Consider the following 14,987-nt stretch of genomic DNA (forward strand, 5'->3'; position numbering starts at 1 on the left):
GGCAAGGTTGTCACAGAGGTTTTGAAAGGGGGAATGTCTGCTGTCTCTGTGTTGGGTTTGGTGAATTTAACTGCAGTGAGAGTTCTTTGCTATTGTGTGTGTTGGCATTGATGCATTCCTATATGGCTGCTTTCTTTGATGTTTTGATGAGGTTGTAGTGTGCGGTGACAGTGTTCTTGAAGGCTGTGTGGTCTGCCACGGTTTTGCTGCTCCCCCATCTTTTCTCGAGCCGTCTGCAGGCACGCTTGGAGTCTTGGAGGGCAGGGGAAACCCATCTGGCTTTCTTCGAGGCCTGCTTGTCTGAGGGTTTCCTGAGGGGAACCAGTGTGTTGGAGCACTCGGATATCCTGCGGTGGAGGTTGCTTGCTGAGATGTTGGCATCCGTGGATGTCAGTGGTGGGGTTTTGCTGAGGGAGGTGGAGAGCTGGTCTTCGGTGACCTAGTTCCAGCTTCTGTGAGGATTACGGTGGGTGTGGTGGTGTACGGAGAGGTTGGTGAAGGAGAAGTGGATGCATTGGTGGTTGGTCGGAGGTGTGTCTGATGGAAATATTGTTGGTTGCAGAGAAGATGGGTTGAGAATGTGTCCTACTGAGTGAGTTGTGACGAGTTGTTTGAGTCCATGGTGGCGAGGTTCTCCAGTGGGGATGACGTGTTGTGGTCATTGAGCTTGTCCAGGTGGTAGCTGAGGTCACGGAGGAGGATAGAGTCCGTTGAGGCAAGAGCGTAGTGAGGAGTGAAGTTGACTATGGCTTTGCTGAAGGGGGAGCAGGGTCTGTAGTCGAGGGTGTCACAGTGAGTGGTGTCTGGGTTGGTCTGGATCTGGAAGTGGAGGTGGAGGTGGTCCATGTCGGGTAAGAGGTCATTGGAGCTGGTTGTGAGGCGGAGGGCGTTTTTGTGTACAATGGTGACGCCTCCTCCTGAACAGTTGATGCTGTCCTTGTGTATGATTTTGTAGCTGTTGTGGATGGTGGTTGTGATGTCTGGGGCTGAGGTGGAGTCCATCAGGTTTCTGTAAAGAAGGCGACATCGGGGAGATGGAGTCAAGCCGGTCCCAGATCTCCACGGCATGTCTTTTGAGGGAGCGGGTGTTGCGTAGGATGCATCTGAGGTGGTCTGGTCTGGTTCTTGAAGGTTGTGCCGACGGTGGGTCTGGTGTGCGGTGAGACAAGAAGGAGCAGTTGCGGCAGGTGAATGGGCCTTGGGTGTTCTTCGGAGATGCAAAGTGGTAGGCGGTGGGTTGTCTGGGGTTGAGTGCATGAAGGGTGCTGGAGTTGTACCGTTGGATGGTCCGCAAACCAGGGTTGGTCCAGGCGCAGACGGGCGCAGACGGGCGCAGACGGGCGCGGACGGGCTTGCCTTTGGTGTGTCAGGGGCGCAGCCACCATTAAGTAGTGTTGGGTAGGGCTGGACAGCTATGAAGCGGGTAGCGGGAAAACGGTGCTGGAAGGGGCAGAGCCACGGGGGACTAGCAGCGGGCAGGGCATGAAGATAAAAACAGGTGCAAAAAAAGAGGAAAAATTAGATACAGTGAAAGAAAGCAGTAATAGGTGAAAAGGTGGAAACAAGAGCAGAAAAGCAGAAAGTAGAAAAGAGCAAAGCAGAGATGCTGCTCCCGGGAGCACCACGGATGAGGCGTAGGCGGGCGCCTGCGGGTGGAGGAGAGCCTCCAACTAAGGCCCATATTTAAACTCCTTTTGCGCTGAATTTGCATCATTTTTATGATGCAAATTTGGTGCAAACCTAACTCCATATTTATATTTTGATGTTAAACCCGTCTAATGTCAAAATATTGGAGTTTGCACCATTCTTTTGATGCGTGAACCTACCTTGCGTCAATGAGGTGCAAGTTAGGCGTTCCAATGCAAAAAACGGTGCTAACCCCATAGCTCCGTATCTATCCCCCATGCTAAAATGACGCATGGGTGGGAGGAGGGTCTAAATAATGACGCTAAGCTTGCTTTGCACCATTAATTAACGCCTGGGTAAGACCAGGCGTTAGGGGACCTGTGGACCCATTTCCATGGTTAAACACCATGGAATGGGTCCACAGGTGCCCTCCAAGGCCCAGGAACACCCCCACCCACACCAGAGGACCCCATCCCAGGTAAGTAGGGTAAGTATTTTTTTTTTTTTTTTTTTTGCCATTGGGGCCCCCTGCATGGCACAGGGTGCAGTGGCCATGCCCAGGGGACACTTGTCCCCTTTCTTAAGACAAGAGTCATGTTTTTGGTGACTGTGCATCAGGAAATGGCACAAGTCTGGTTAAAGGCATTTTTTTTACCTCTAACTAGGCTAGCGCCATTTTCTGACACACAACCCCCTCCTTCCCTACCGCCACCGGCTAGTGTCTTTTTTTTTTTAAGACGCTAGCCCAGGTTTAGCGCTGGCTTGCGCCATACTATTAAAACGGTGCCCGTCTGACGTTGTTAAATGACACAAGCCGGCACTATACATTTTGGTGCAAAACTGCATTCCCGCAGTTTTGCACCAAAAAGTATAAACACAGGCCTAAAGGTCTGAAAGGGTCAGGTTGTAACAGCTACCAGGCAGAGCAGTGGGGGAGGGCAGCAAGTTACTGCCAAGGTCAGTAAGATCACGAGGGGTTCAGAGACTGCAGAGGTCAGGGGTTCAGATACTGCAGAGGTCAGGGGTTCAGAGACCGCAGAGGTCAGGAGTTCAGAGACCGCAGATGTCAGGAGTTCAGAGACCGCAGAGGTCAGGGGTTCAGAGACTGCAGAGGTCAGGGGTTCAGAGACTGCAGAGGTCAGGGGTTCAGAGACTGCAGAGGTCAGGGGTTCAGAGACTGCAGAGGTCAGGGGATCAGAGACTGCAGAGGTCAGGGGATCAGAGACTGCAGAGGTCAGGGGTTCAGAGACTGCAGAGGTCAGGGGTTCAGGGACCGCAGAGGTCAGAGACTGCGGGGTCAGAGACTGCCGAGGTCAAGGGGTCACAGACTGCCGAGGTCAGAGACTGCCAAGGTCAGGGGTCACTGACTGCTGAGGTCAGGTGGTCACAGACTGCCGAGGTCAGGGGATCAGAGACTGCAGAGGTCAGGTGTTCAGAGACTGCAGAGGTCAGGGGTTCAGAGACTGCAGAGGTCAGGGGATCAGAGACTGCAGAGGTCAGGGGTTCAGAGACTGCAGAGGTCAGGGGATCAGAGACTGCAGAGGTCAGGGGATCAGAGACTGCAGAGGTCAGGGGTTCAGAGACTGCAGAGGTCAGGGGTTCAGAGACTGCAGAGGTCAGGGGATCAGAGACTGCAGAGGTCAGGGGATCAGAGACTGCAGAGGTCAGGGGATCAGGGACCGCAGAGGTCAGAGACTGCGGGGTCAGAGACTGCCGAGGTCAAGGGGTCACAGACTGCCGAGGTCAGAGACTGCCAAGGTCAGGGGTCACTGACTGCTGAGGTCAGGAGGTCACAGACTGCCGAGGTCATGGACTGCCGAGGTCATTGGGCCACTGACTCAAGAGAGCCGGGTGTTAAGAGCCGTCAGAGGAAAAGTGTTGGGGTTCAGAAACTGCACTGACTCGGGGTACACAGACTGCATAAAGTTGGGTTTTGCAGACTCCTGGGAGTCAGGGGTCACGGCAGAATTCCAGGAACTGGGAATGCTGGAGTTTAAACCCAAGTCTTAGGGTTCAGAGGTCTGTGAGGCAGCCACTAGATCACAACCTCTCAGTGCCATCAGGTCAGATGTCCCCAGTGTTCGCCATGGAGAGCCCTAGTTCTAGTAAAGACCCAGATGTCCGTATTATCATCAGGGCTGATTCTGCGGTGCAGCGACTTCTCCTTCCAGGAGTTGGCAGCGAGGTAGCAGGAGGATCGTCCTCCACTGTTGCTCCGGCGGATGTGGGGGCGTGCGGAGGGAGAGTGAAGGAGTCTGGGGGTTCGGGGGCACCAAAGACACCAGGAAGGAGGAGGTGATTTAAGAAATCTTGTTCTTTCTGGAGCTCAGGCCTTTCCAAAAATTGAAACTGTGTGCCCCAGTGCCAGCCATGGACAGTGCATGCCCACTCTCACTGACTCCTCCCCACGGGGCACCTCACTCATCTCTCCTTTCAGCTCTGGACAGACGGACATCGAGCTGCTGACTGACCCCAAGTGTGTCCTGCAGGAGGACCAGGTGCTGCTGATTCTGCAGAGCAAGAGCCCACGACGCTGGAGCATCAACTCCCGGCACCCCCTGCGCGTCATGGTAGGATGAAGGGCCCCTCGGGCCACACTGGTACATTCCAATCACCCCCCAAGGGTCTGGTGATGGGCCCCCAGGGTTTGGGGGAAGCTCACACCTTCAGCTGTATACAGAGGTTTGTCAAGGCCCTTCTAATAGAAGCTGGTGGTCTCTACAAGGAACCCTTGAGAGGACCACAGCTGTGGGTGTCCCAGGGCCACCGATATGGGTGACTACACGGACCCTCTCATGGGGCCTCTGCTGGAAGGAATATTCAGGGTTTGTAAGATAGGACAGCAGCTAGTCTCTAGACGAAGGCACCCTTGAGAGGGCCACCGATATGGGTGTCTCCAGGGACCCACTGATGGGGCCTCTGCTGGAAGGAATATTCGGGGTTTCTAAGGAAGGACAGGAGGTGGCTTCTATCCAAAGGCACCGCTGAGAGCACCACAGATGTGGGTGTCTCCAGAGCCACGGATGTGGATGTCTCCATGGCCATAGATGTGGGGTTTTTCAGGGCCATAGATGTGGGTCATAGATGTAGGTGTTTCCAGGGCTATAGATGTGGGTGTTTCCAGGGCCATAGATGTGGGTGTTTTCAGGGTCACAGAGGTGGGTGTCTCCACGGCCTCAGAGGTGGGTGTTTCCAGGGTCACAGGCGTGGGTGTTTCCAGGGTCACAGGCGTGGGTGTTTCCAGGGCCACAGTTGTGGGTGTCTCCAGGGCCTCAGAGGTGGGTGTCTCCAGGGCCTCAGAGGTGGGTGTCTCCAGGGCCTCAGAGGTGGGTGTCTCCAGGGCCTCAGAGGTGGGTGTCTCCAGGGCCTCAGAGGTGGGTGTCTCCAGGGCCTCAGAGGTGGGTGTCTCCAGGGCCTCAGAGGTGGGTGTTTCCAGGGTCACAGGCGTGGGTGTTTCCAGGGCCACAGGCGCGGGTGTTTCCAGGGCCACAGGCGCGGGTGTTTCCAGGGCCACAGGCGCGGGTGTCTCCAGGGCCTCAGAGGTGGGTGTCTCCAGGGCCTCAGAGGTGGATGTTTCCAGGGTCACAGGCGTGGGTGTTTCCAGGGCCACAGGCGCGGGTGTTTCCAGGGTCACAGTTGTGGGTGTTTCCAAGGACATAGGTGTGGATGTCTCCAGTGCCACAGAGGTGGATGTCTCCAGGCCCACAGAGGTGGATGTCTCCAGGGCCACAGTTGTGGGTGTTTCCAGGGCCACAGTTGTGGGTGTTTCCAGGGTCAGAGTTGTGGGTGTTTCCAGGATCAGAGAGATGGATGTTTCCAGGGCCACAGTTGTGGGTGTTTCCAGGGCCTCAGGGGTGGGTGTTTCCAGGGTCACAGAGGAGGTGTTTCCAGGGCCACAGTTGTGGGTGTTTCCGGGGCCTCAGAGGTGGATGTCTCCAGGGCCTCAGATATGGGTGTTTCCAGGGTCAGAGTTGTGGGTGTTTCCAGGGTCAGAGTTGTGGGTGTCTCCAGGGCCTCAGAGGTGGGCGTTTCCAGGGCCTCAGAGGTGGGCGTTTCCAGGGCCTCAGAGGTGGGTGTTTCCAGGGCCACAGAGGTGGGCGTTTCGAGGGTCACAGTTGTGGGTGTTTCCAGGGTCACAGGTGTAGGTGTTATCATGGTTTAACTGGAAGGAATATTCAGGGTTTTATGATGGGGGCTGGTGGTCTCTATATGAAGGTGTCTCTGACAGGGTCACTGGGCCTGTCTATATTCAGGGGTCCCTTTCCTAGGGCCATAGGTGGTCACCAGAACCAGGATCCCCCATCAGGGCCTAAGGTATCCTCCTGTACTCTAGGGACTCTATTTAGGGGGCCATCTCACTTGGGAGCAGAGATCTTTATTTGAGGGTCCCTCGGAAGGGGCCACAGGTGCTCATTTTATGCATCGCCCCTTCAGACAGGGGGTCTTCATAGGAGTCTCTTATGAGCGGATACTTTCAGTGTGAGTTTCCTTTGTAAACTGATGATTTGAATAAATTAATTGGTTCTTTTGTCTCTCCTGCCCCCCTCATTCTCTCCCTTCACTTCCTCTCCTGCCCTCTCTCCCTCTGCCCCTTCACTTCCTCTCCTGCCCTCTCTCCCTCTGCCCCTTCACTTCCTCTCCTGCCCTCTCTCTCTCTCTCTGTCCCTTCACCTCCTCTCCTGCCCTCTCCCTCTGCCCCTTCACTTCCTCTCCTGCCCTCCCTCTCTGTCCCTTCACTTCCTCTACTGCCCTCTCTCTCTCTCTGTCCCTTCACTTCCTCTCCTGCCCTCTCTCTCTCTCCCTTCACTTCCTCTCCTGCCCTCTCTCCCTCTGCCCCTTCACTTCCTCTCCTGCCCTTTCTCCCTCTGCCCCTTCACTTCCTCTCCTGCCCTCCCTCTCTCTCTCTCTCTCTCTCTCTCCCTTCACTTCCTCTCCTGCCCTCTCTCTCTCTCTCTCTCTCTCTCCCTTCACTTCCTCTCCTGCCCCCTCTCTCTGTCCCTTCACTTCCTCTCCTGCCCCCTCTCTCTCTCCCTTCACTTCCTCTCCTGCCCTCTCTCCCTCTGCCCCTTCACTTCCTCTCCTGCCCTCTCTCTCTCTCTCTCCCTTCACTTCCTCTCCTGCCCCCCCCTCTCTCTGTCCCTTCACTTCCTCTCCTGCCCTCTCTCTCTCTCTCTCTCTCTCTCTCTTCACTTCCTCTCCTGCACTCTCTCTCTCTCTCTCTCTCTTCACTTCCTCTCCTGCACTCTCTCTCTCTCTCTCCCTTCACTTCCTCTCCTGCCCCCCCTCTCTCTGTCCCTTCACTTCCTCTCCTGCCCTCTCTCTCTCTCTCCCTTCACTTCCTTTCCTTCCCTCTCTCTCTCTCCCTTCACTTCCTTTCCTGCCCTCTCTCTCTCTCCCTTCACTTCCTCTCCTGCCCTCTCTCTCTCTCTCCCTTCACTTCCTCTCCTGCCCTCTCTCTCTCTCCCTTCACTTCCTCTCCTGCCCTCTCTCTCTCTGTCCCTTCACTTCCTCTCCTGCCCTCTCTCTCTCTCTCTCTCTCTCTCTCTCTCTCTCCCTTCACTTCCTTTCCTTCCCTCTCTCTCTCTCCCTTCACTTCCTTTCCTGCCCTCTCTCTCTCTCCCTTCACTTCCTCTCCTGCCCTCTCTCTCTCTCCCTTCACTTCCTCTCCTGCCCTCTCTCTTTCTGTCCCTTCACTTGCACTTCTGCCCTCTCTCTCTCTGTCCCTTCACTTGCTCTTCTGTATGTCGCCCCTCTCTTCCCCGCCCCCCCCCCCTCCCTCTGCCCTCTTGCCCCGGACCCTCCCTTCAGACTCAGCCCCCTGCAGTGTCCTGGGTTACAAGTCCTGAGACCATCAGCCAGGATGAAGGTCAGGTGCTGTCCTCCCCGGAGCAGGTTATCCTCTGGGCCCAGGAGAAGGGCTTCCAGGGGGTCTGGTACACTCAGATGCCCCCGGTGAGGAGGATCACAGTGCGTCTGCAGAGCTGCCGTGAGTACCGGGCACGGAAGGGGCAGGAGGGTTGGGCAGGGAGGGGACAAGAGGGTGGGTCAGGGTTTGGACTGGAGGTGCAGCCCGGACAGGGAGCAGGCAGTAGTCACTGTAGGAGGCTGGCCCTCTATGTAGCGTGCACAGCTAGGCACACTGCGCGGGGAGACTGGCCCTCTATGTAGTGTGCACAGCTAGGCACACTGCGCGGGGGAGGTTGGCCCTCTATGCAGTGTACAGAGCTAGGCACACTGCGCGGGGGGAGGCTGGCCCTCTATGTAGTGTGCAGAGCTAGGCACAGTGTGCAGGGGGAGGCTGGCCCTCTATGTAGTGTGCAGAGCTAGGCACACTGTGCGGGGGAGGCTGGCCCTCTATGTAGTGTGCAGAGCTAGGCACACTGCGCGGGGAGGCTGGCCCTTTATGTAGTGTGCAGAGCTAGGCACACTGCGCGGGGGGAGGCTGGCCCTCTATTTAGTGTGCAGAGCTAGGCACAGTGTGCAGGGGGAGGCTGGCCCTCTATGTAGTGTGCAGAGCTAGGCACACTGTGCGGGGGAGGCTGGCCCTCTATGTAGTGTGCAGAGCTAGGCACACTGTGCGGGGGAGGCTGGCCCTCTATGTAGTGTGCAGAGCTAGGCACACTGCGCGGGGGAGGCTGGCCCTCTATGTAACGTGCAGAGCTAGGCACAATGCGCGGGGAGGCTGGCCCTTTATGTAACGCGCAGAGCTAGGCACACTGCGCGGGGGAGGCTGGCCCTCTATGTAGCGTGCAGAGCTAGGTACACTGCGCGGGGAGACTGGCCCTCTATGTAGTGTGCAGAGTTAGGCACAATGCACGGGGAGGCTGGCCCTCTATGTAACGTGCAGAGCTAGGCACACTGCGCGGGGAGGCTGGCCCTCTATGTAGCGTGCAGAGCTAGGTACACTGCGCGGGGAGACTGGCCCTCTATGTAGCGTGCAGAGCTAGGCACACTGCGCGGGGAGGCTGGCCCTCTATGTAGTGTGCAGAGCTAGGTACACTGCGCGGGGAGACTGGCCCTCTATGTAGCGTGCGTAGCTAGGCACAGGGTGCAGGGGGAGGCTGGCCCTCTATGTAGTGTGCAGAGCTAGGCACACTGCATGGGGGAGGCTGGCCTTCTATGTAGTGTGCAGAGCTAGGTACACTGTGCGGGGAGACTGGCTCTCTATGTAGCGTGCACAGCAAGGCACACTGCGCGGGGAGGCTGGCCCTCTATGTAGCATGCACAGCTAGGCACACTGCGTGGGGGAGGCTTGCCCTCTATATAGCGTGCACAGCTAGGCACACTGCGCGGGGGAGGCTGGCCCTCTATGTAGCGTGCACAGCTAGGCACACTGCGTGGGGGAGGCTGGCCCTCTATATAGCGTGCACAGCTAGGCACACTGTGCGGGGGAGGCTGGCCCTCTATATAGCGTGCACAGCTAGGCACACTGCGCGGGGAGACTGGCCCTCTATGTAGTGTGCAGAGCTAGGCACACTGCGCAGGGAGACTGGCCCTCTCTGTAGCGTGCAGAGCTAGGCACACTGCACGGGGAGGCTGACCCTCTATGTAGTGTGCAGAGCTAGGTACACTGAGCGGAGAGGCTTGCCCTCCATGCAGTGTGCAAAGCTAGGCACACTGTGCAGGGGTAGGCTGGCCCTCTATGTAGTGTGCAGAGCTAGGCACACTGTGCGGGGGAGGCTGGCCCTCTATGTAGTGTGCAGAGCTAGGTACACTGCACGGGGAGGCTGGCCCTTTATGCAGTGTGCAAAGCTAGGCACACTGTGCAGGGGGAGGCTCGCCCTCTATGTAGTGTGCAGAGCTAGGTACACTGCACGGGGAGGCTGGCCCTTTATGTAGTGTGCAAAGCTAGGCACACTGCGCGGGGGAGGCTGGCCCTCTATGCAGTGTGCAGAGCTAGGCACACTGCAAGGGGAGGCTCGCCCTCTATGCAGTGTGCAAAGATAGGCACACTGCACGGGGAGGCTGGCCCTCTGTGTAGTGTGCAGAGCTTGGCACACTGTGCGGGGGAAGGTTGGCCCTCTATGTAGTGTGCAAAGCTAGGCAACCTGCGCGGGTGAGGCTGGCCCTCTATGCAGTGTGCAGAGTTAGGCACACAGCGCCGGGGAAGGCTGGCCCTCTATGTAGTGTGCAGAGGTAGACACACTGCACAGAGAGGCTGACCCTCTATGTAGTGTAAAAAGCTAGGCACACTGTTCAGGGGAGGCTGGCCCTCTATATAGTGTGCAGAGCTAGGCACACTGCGCGGGGAGACTGGCCCTCTATGCAGTGTGCAGAGTTAGGCACACTGCGCGGGGAGACTGGCCCTCTATGCAGTGTGCAGAGTTAGGCACACTGCGCAGGGAGACTGGCCCTCAATGTAGCGTGCAGAGCTAGGCACACTGCGAGGGGGAGGCTGTCCCTCTATGTAGTGTGCAGGGTTAGGCACACTGCGAGGGGGAGGCTGTCCCTCTATGTAGTGTGCAGAGCTAGGCACCAATAACAAAGACCCCCTGCCCATTCCGAAGCTCCTTCCGAAGCACCAATAACAATGACCCCCTGCCCCTTCCGAAGCACCCATAACAATGACCCCTGCTCCTTCCGAAGCACCCATAACAATGACCCCTGCCCCTTCCGAAGCACCAATAACAATGACCCCCTGCTCCTTCCAAAGCACCCATAACAATGACCCCCTGCTCCTTTCAAAGCACCAATAACAATGACCCCCTGCCCCTTCCGAAGCACTCATAACAATGACCCCTGCCCCTTCCGAAGCACCAATGACAATGACCCCCTGCTCTTTCCGAAGCACTCATAACAATGACCCCTGCCCCTTCCGAAGCACCAATGACAATGACCCCCTGCTCCTTCCGAAGAACTCATAACAATGACCCCTGCCCCTTCCGAAGCACCAATGACAATGACCCCCTGCTCCTTCCGAAGCACTCATAACAATGACCCCTGCTCCTTCCATAGCACCAATAATAATGACCCCCTGCCCCTTCTGAAGCACCAATAACAATAACCCCTGCTCCTTCCATAGCACCAATAACAATGACCCCCTGCTCCTTCTGAAGCACCAATAACAATAACCCCTGCTCCTTCCATAGCACCAATAACAATGACCCCCTGCTCCTTCCGAAGCACCCATAACAATGACCCCTGCTCCTTCCGAAGCACCAATAACAATGACCCCTGCTCCTTCCATAGCGCCAATAACAATGACCCCCTGCTCCTTCCACAGCACCCATAACAATGACCCCTGCTCTTTCCATAGCGCCCATAACAATGACCCATGCCCCTTCCGAAGCACCCAAAACAATGACCCCTGCTCCTTCCAAAGCACCAATAACAATGACCCCCTGCTCCTTCCGAAGCACTCATAACAATGACCCCTGCTCCTTCCATAGCACCAATAACAATGACCCCCTGCCCCTTCCAAAGCACCCATAACAATGACCCCCTGCTCCTTCTGAAGCACCAATAACAATGACCCCTGCTCCTTCCATAGCACCAATAACAATGACCCCCTGCTCCTTCCGAAGCACCCATAACAATGACCCCTGCTCCTTACGAAGCACCAATAACAATGACCCCTGCTCCTTCCATAGCGCCAATAACAATGACCCCTGCTCCTTCCACAGCACCCATAACAATGACCCCTGGTTCTTCCATAGCAGACAGGATGGTAGCCACTATTACTTCTGAAATAGCGGAACAGGCGTCCCTAACAAGGGCAGTAAGGGGAGGAGCCTGGAGCTGGTCTGTAGATGTTCTGAGGCACAGAAGTCAGGGCCTCTTGTCACCAGGCCCAGAGGTTTCCTGTTGGGGTCCTCAGGGGTCTCATGCACACCACATCAGCAGATCCAAGTGAAGCGCCTGTAGAGTCCCTAGTCCATAAGGCGCTACCTTACCACACCCTCAAAGCCACTATGTCAACTCTTGAGTCTCTAGAAGATTACTGAGGGTAATCCAGTGAGTAGTGACGCCTTCATCTGTATGTCGAAGGTCCTGTGCCACCCGGAGAGTACTGGACGGGCGCTCGTGCATTCACGCCATAGATGGCCCCAAGGATGTCCTTTATCCCACAGCCCTCTCCTATACACTGCCACCCTCACACAATGTATCTCATGCAGGAGGTGTGAGATCCCTCACTGCCCTGATGCCATGTCTGTCCTTGGGCTCCAAGGATGCTCTGTGGGTCTCTCATTGCCTCGGTGTGTGGTTGCTCTGTGGATCTTTCATCGCCTTGGTGTGTGGTTGCTCTGTGGGTTTCTCATCGCCTTGCTCTGTGGTTGCTCTGCAGGTCTCTCATTGCCTCTGTATGTGGTTGCTCTGCGGGTCTCTCATGGCCTCGGTGTGTGGTTGTGGGACTCTCATTGCCTCGGTGTGTGGTTGTGGGCCTCTCATTGCCTCGGTGTGTGGTTGTGGGCCTCTCATTGCCTCGGTGTGTGGTTGCTCTCTGGGTCTCTCATTGTCTCAGTGTGTGGTTGTGGATCTCTCATTGCCTCGGTTTGTGTTTGTGGATCTCTCATTACCTCGGTGTGTGGTTGCTCTGTGGATCTCTCATTGCCTCGGTGTGTGGTTGCTCTCTGAGTCTCTCATTGTCTCGGTGTGTGGTTGGGGATCTCTCATTGCCTCGGTGTGTGGTTGTAGGCCTCTCATTGTCTCGGTGTGTGGTTGCTCTCTGGATCTTTCATTGCCTCGGTGTGTGGTTGCTCTCTGGGTCTCTCATTGCCTCGTGTGTGGTTGCTCTATGGATCTTTCATTGTCTCGGTGTGTGGTTGCTCTGTGGATCTTTCATTGCCTTGGTGTGTGGTTGCTCTGTGGGTCTCTCATCGCCTTGCTCTGTGGTTGCTCTGCGGGTCTCTCATTGCCTCGGTGTGTGGTTGTGGGTCTCTCATTGCCTCGGTGTGTGGTTGTGGGTCTCTCATTGCCTCGGTGTGTGGTTGTGGGTCTCTCATTGCCTCGGTGTGTGGTTGTGGGCCTCTCATTGCCTCAGTGTGTGGTTGTGGGCCTTTTATTGCCTCAGTGTGTGGTTGCTCTCTGGGTCTCTCATTGTCTCGGTGTGTGGTTGTAGATCTCTCATTGCCTCGGTTTGTGGATCTCTCATTGCCTCGGTCTGTGGTTGCTCTCTGGGTCTCTCATTGACTCGGTTTGTGGTTGTGGATCTCTCATTGCCTCAGTGTGTGGTTGCTCTGTGGATCTCTCATTGCCTCTGTGTGTGGTTGCTCTGTGGGTTTCTCATTGCCTCGGTGTGTGGTTGCTCTCTGGGTCACTCATTGCCTTGCTGTGTGGTTGTTCTGTGGGTTTCTCATTGCCTTGCTCTGTGGTTGCTCTGTGGGTCTCTCATTGCCTCAGTGTGTGGTTGCTCTGTGGGTTTCTCATTCCCGTGCTGTGCGGTTGCTCTGTGGGTCTCTCATTGCCTCGGTGTGTGGTTGCTCTGTGGGTCTCTCATTGCCTCAGCGTGTGGTTGTGGGTCTCTCATTGCCTCGGTATGTGGTTGCTCTGTGGGTCTCTCATTGCCTCGGTGTGTGGTTGTGGATCTCTCATTGTCTCAGTGTGTGGTTGTGGGTCTCTCATTGTCTCGGTGTGTGGTTGTGGGTCTCTCATTGTCTCGGTGTGTGGTTGTGGGTCTCTCATTGCCTCGGTATGTGGTTGCTCTGTGGATCTTTCATTGCCTCGGTGTGTGGTTGCTCTCTGGGTCTCTCATCGCCTTGGTGTGTGGTTGCTCTGTGGGTCTCTCATTGCCTCAGTGTGTTAGTTGTTCTGCGGGTCTCTCATTGCCTCGGTGTGTGGTTGTGGGTCGCTCATTGCCTCGATGTGTGGTTGTGGGTCTTTCATTGTCTTGGTGTGTGGTTGCTCTCTGGGTCTCTCATTGCCTCGGTGTATGGTTGCTCTGTGGGTCTCTCATTGTCTCGGTGTGTGGTTGTGGGTCTCTCATCGCCTCGTGTGTGGTTGTGGGTCTCTTATTGCCTCTGTGTGTGGTTGTGGGTCTCTCATTGCCTCGGTGTGTGGTTGCTCTATGGATCTTTCATTGTCTCGGTGTGTGGTTGCTCTGTGGGTCTCTCATCGCCTTGCTCTGTGGTTGCTCTGCGGGTCTCTCATCGCCTTGCTCTGTGGTTGTGGGTCTCTCATTGCCTCGGTGTGTGGTTGTGGGTCTCTCATTGCCTCGGTGTGTGGTCGTGGGCCTCTCATTGCCTCGGTGTGTGGTTGTGGGCCTTTCATTGCCTCGGTGTGTGGTTGCTCTCTGGGTCTCATTGTCTCGGTGTGTGGTTGTGGATCTCTCATTGCCCTGTGCTCTGAGGGAGGGAGGGGCAGACAGATAAGAAAAGGCCTTCTTGCCAGGGGGTCTCCTTCCCTAAACACATGCAAATGTGGGCAACTGGTAAATCTGCAAATACAAAGGGGCTTGAAAACCTGCATTGAATTTACTAAAAGGAGCCACTTGAAGTTTTCTGGTGGCAAAGATATTTCTTTCAGAGAGGTATTGTAATGGTTTTCCAAGGTGAGCTGTGGAGTGTGTGGTATTAATGGAGTGTTATAACATTTTTTTAGCACTAGGTAGAAACTGTATATTATTCAAATCTGTATTTGAGAAGCGCTTTTTTTTTTATTTAACCGAAATGTATTTGCGCATTTTGTAGCAGCCTTTATTATGGTGTAATTGTATTTTTTACAGTTCTTTCAGGTACCTCAGTACCTCATTGTACTAACAAACATTGGCAAAGCCAGTAGGTCTCATCTACAAAAGAGTTATTGGCTTTGCTAATGTGTTTTAGCCATTAGCCATGTTATACACCAGAGTAGCTGCTGTTCAGCACGGCTTAAAGCTAGTGGCATAGTGGTGTGGAGTGGAGTAGAGTAGCATAGGAGCAGTGGCGTAGAGCCCAGTGGTGCAAAGTACAGTGCAGTGGGGTACAGTGCAGTGGTTTAGAGTGCAGTGGCATGGAGTGGCAATGGGCAGAGTAGCGTGGCATAGAGTGCAGTGGAGTACAGTGGCATACAATAGAGTGGCAGAGAGAGCAGTAGTGTAGAGTGGTGCAGTGGCATAGATTGCAGAGTAGACTCACATTGCAGGGAGTGCAGTGGCATAGTGTAGAGTGGTGCAGAGTAGAGCAAAGTGCTGTAGAGTGGAGTGATGCAGAGTAGAGTGGCATAGAGTGCAGTGGCATAGAATGCAGTAGTACATAGTACATTGGTGTATAGTACAGTGGTGGAGAGTGCAACACTGCAGAGTAGAGTGTCAGTGCAGTGATGTAGAGTGGAGTAGAGTGGCACAGATCAGTGGCGTAGAGTACTGGTACAGAGTAGAGGGCAGTGGCGTACAGTGCAGTTGTTTAGAGTGCATTGGCGCAGAGTGCAGTGGCATAGAGTGGCAT

General features: G+C 55.4%; 1 protein-coding gene across 1 annotated transcript in view; it reads left to right on the forward strand.

Moving 5' to 3' along the window:
• ENG (endoglin) overlaps positions 1–14,987 on the forward strand; it is a 186,963-nt gene that overhangs the window by 104,012 nt on the left and 67,964 nt on the right. Inside the window, exons 6-7 of the mRNA XM_069236953.1 lie at positions 4,064–4,196; positions 7,435–7,612. Of these exons, the coding sequence (XP_069093054.1) occupies positions 4,064–4,196; positions 7,435–7,612 (311 nt within the window). The remainder of the gene's footprint in view (positions 1–4,063; positions 4,197–7,434; positions 7,613–14,987) is intronic.

This window comes from Pleurodeles waltl, chromosome 6, assembly GCF_031143425.1.
Source record: "Pleurodeles waltl isolate 20211129_DDA chromosome 6, aPleWal1.hap1.20221129, whole genome shotgun sequence".
NCBI lineage: Eukaryota > Metazoa > Chordata > Amphibia > Caudata > Salamandridae > Pleurodeles > Pleurodeles waltl.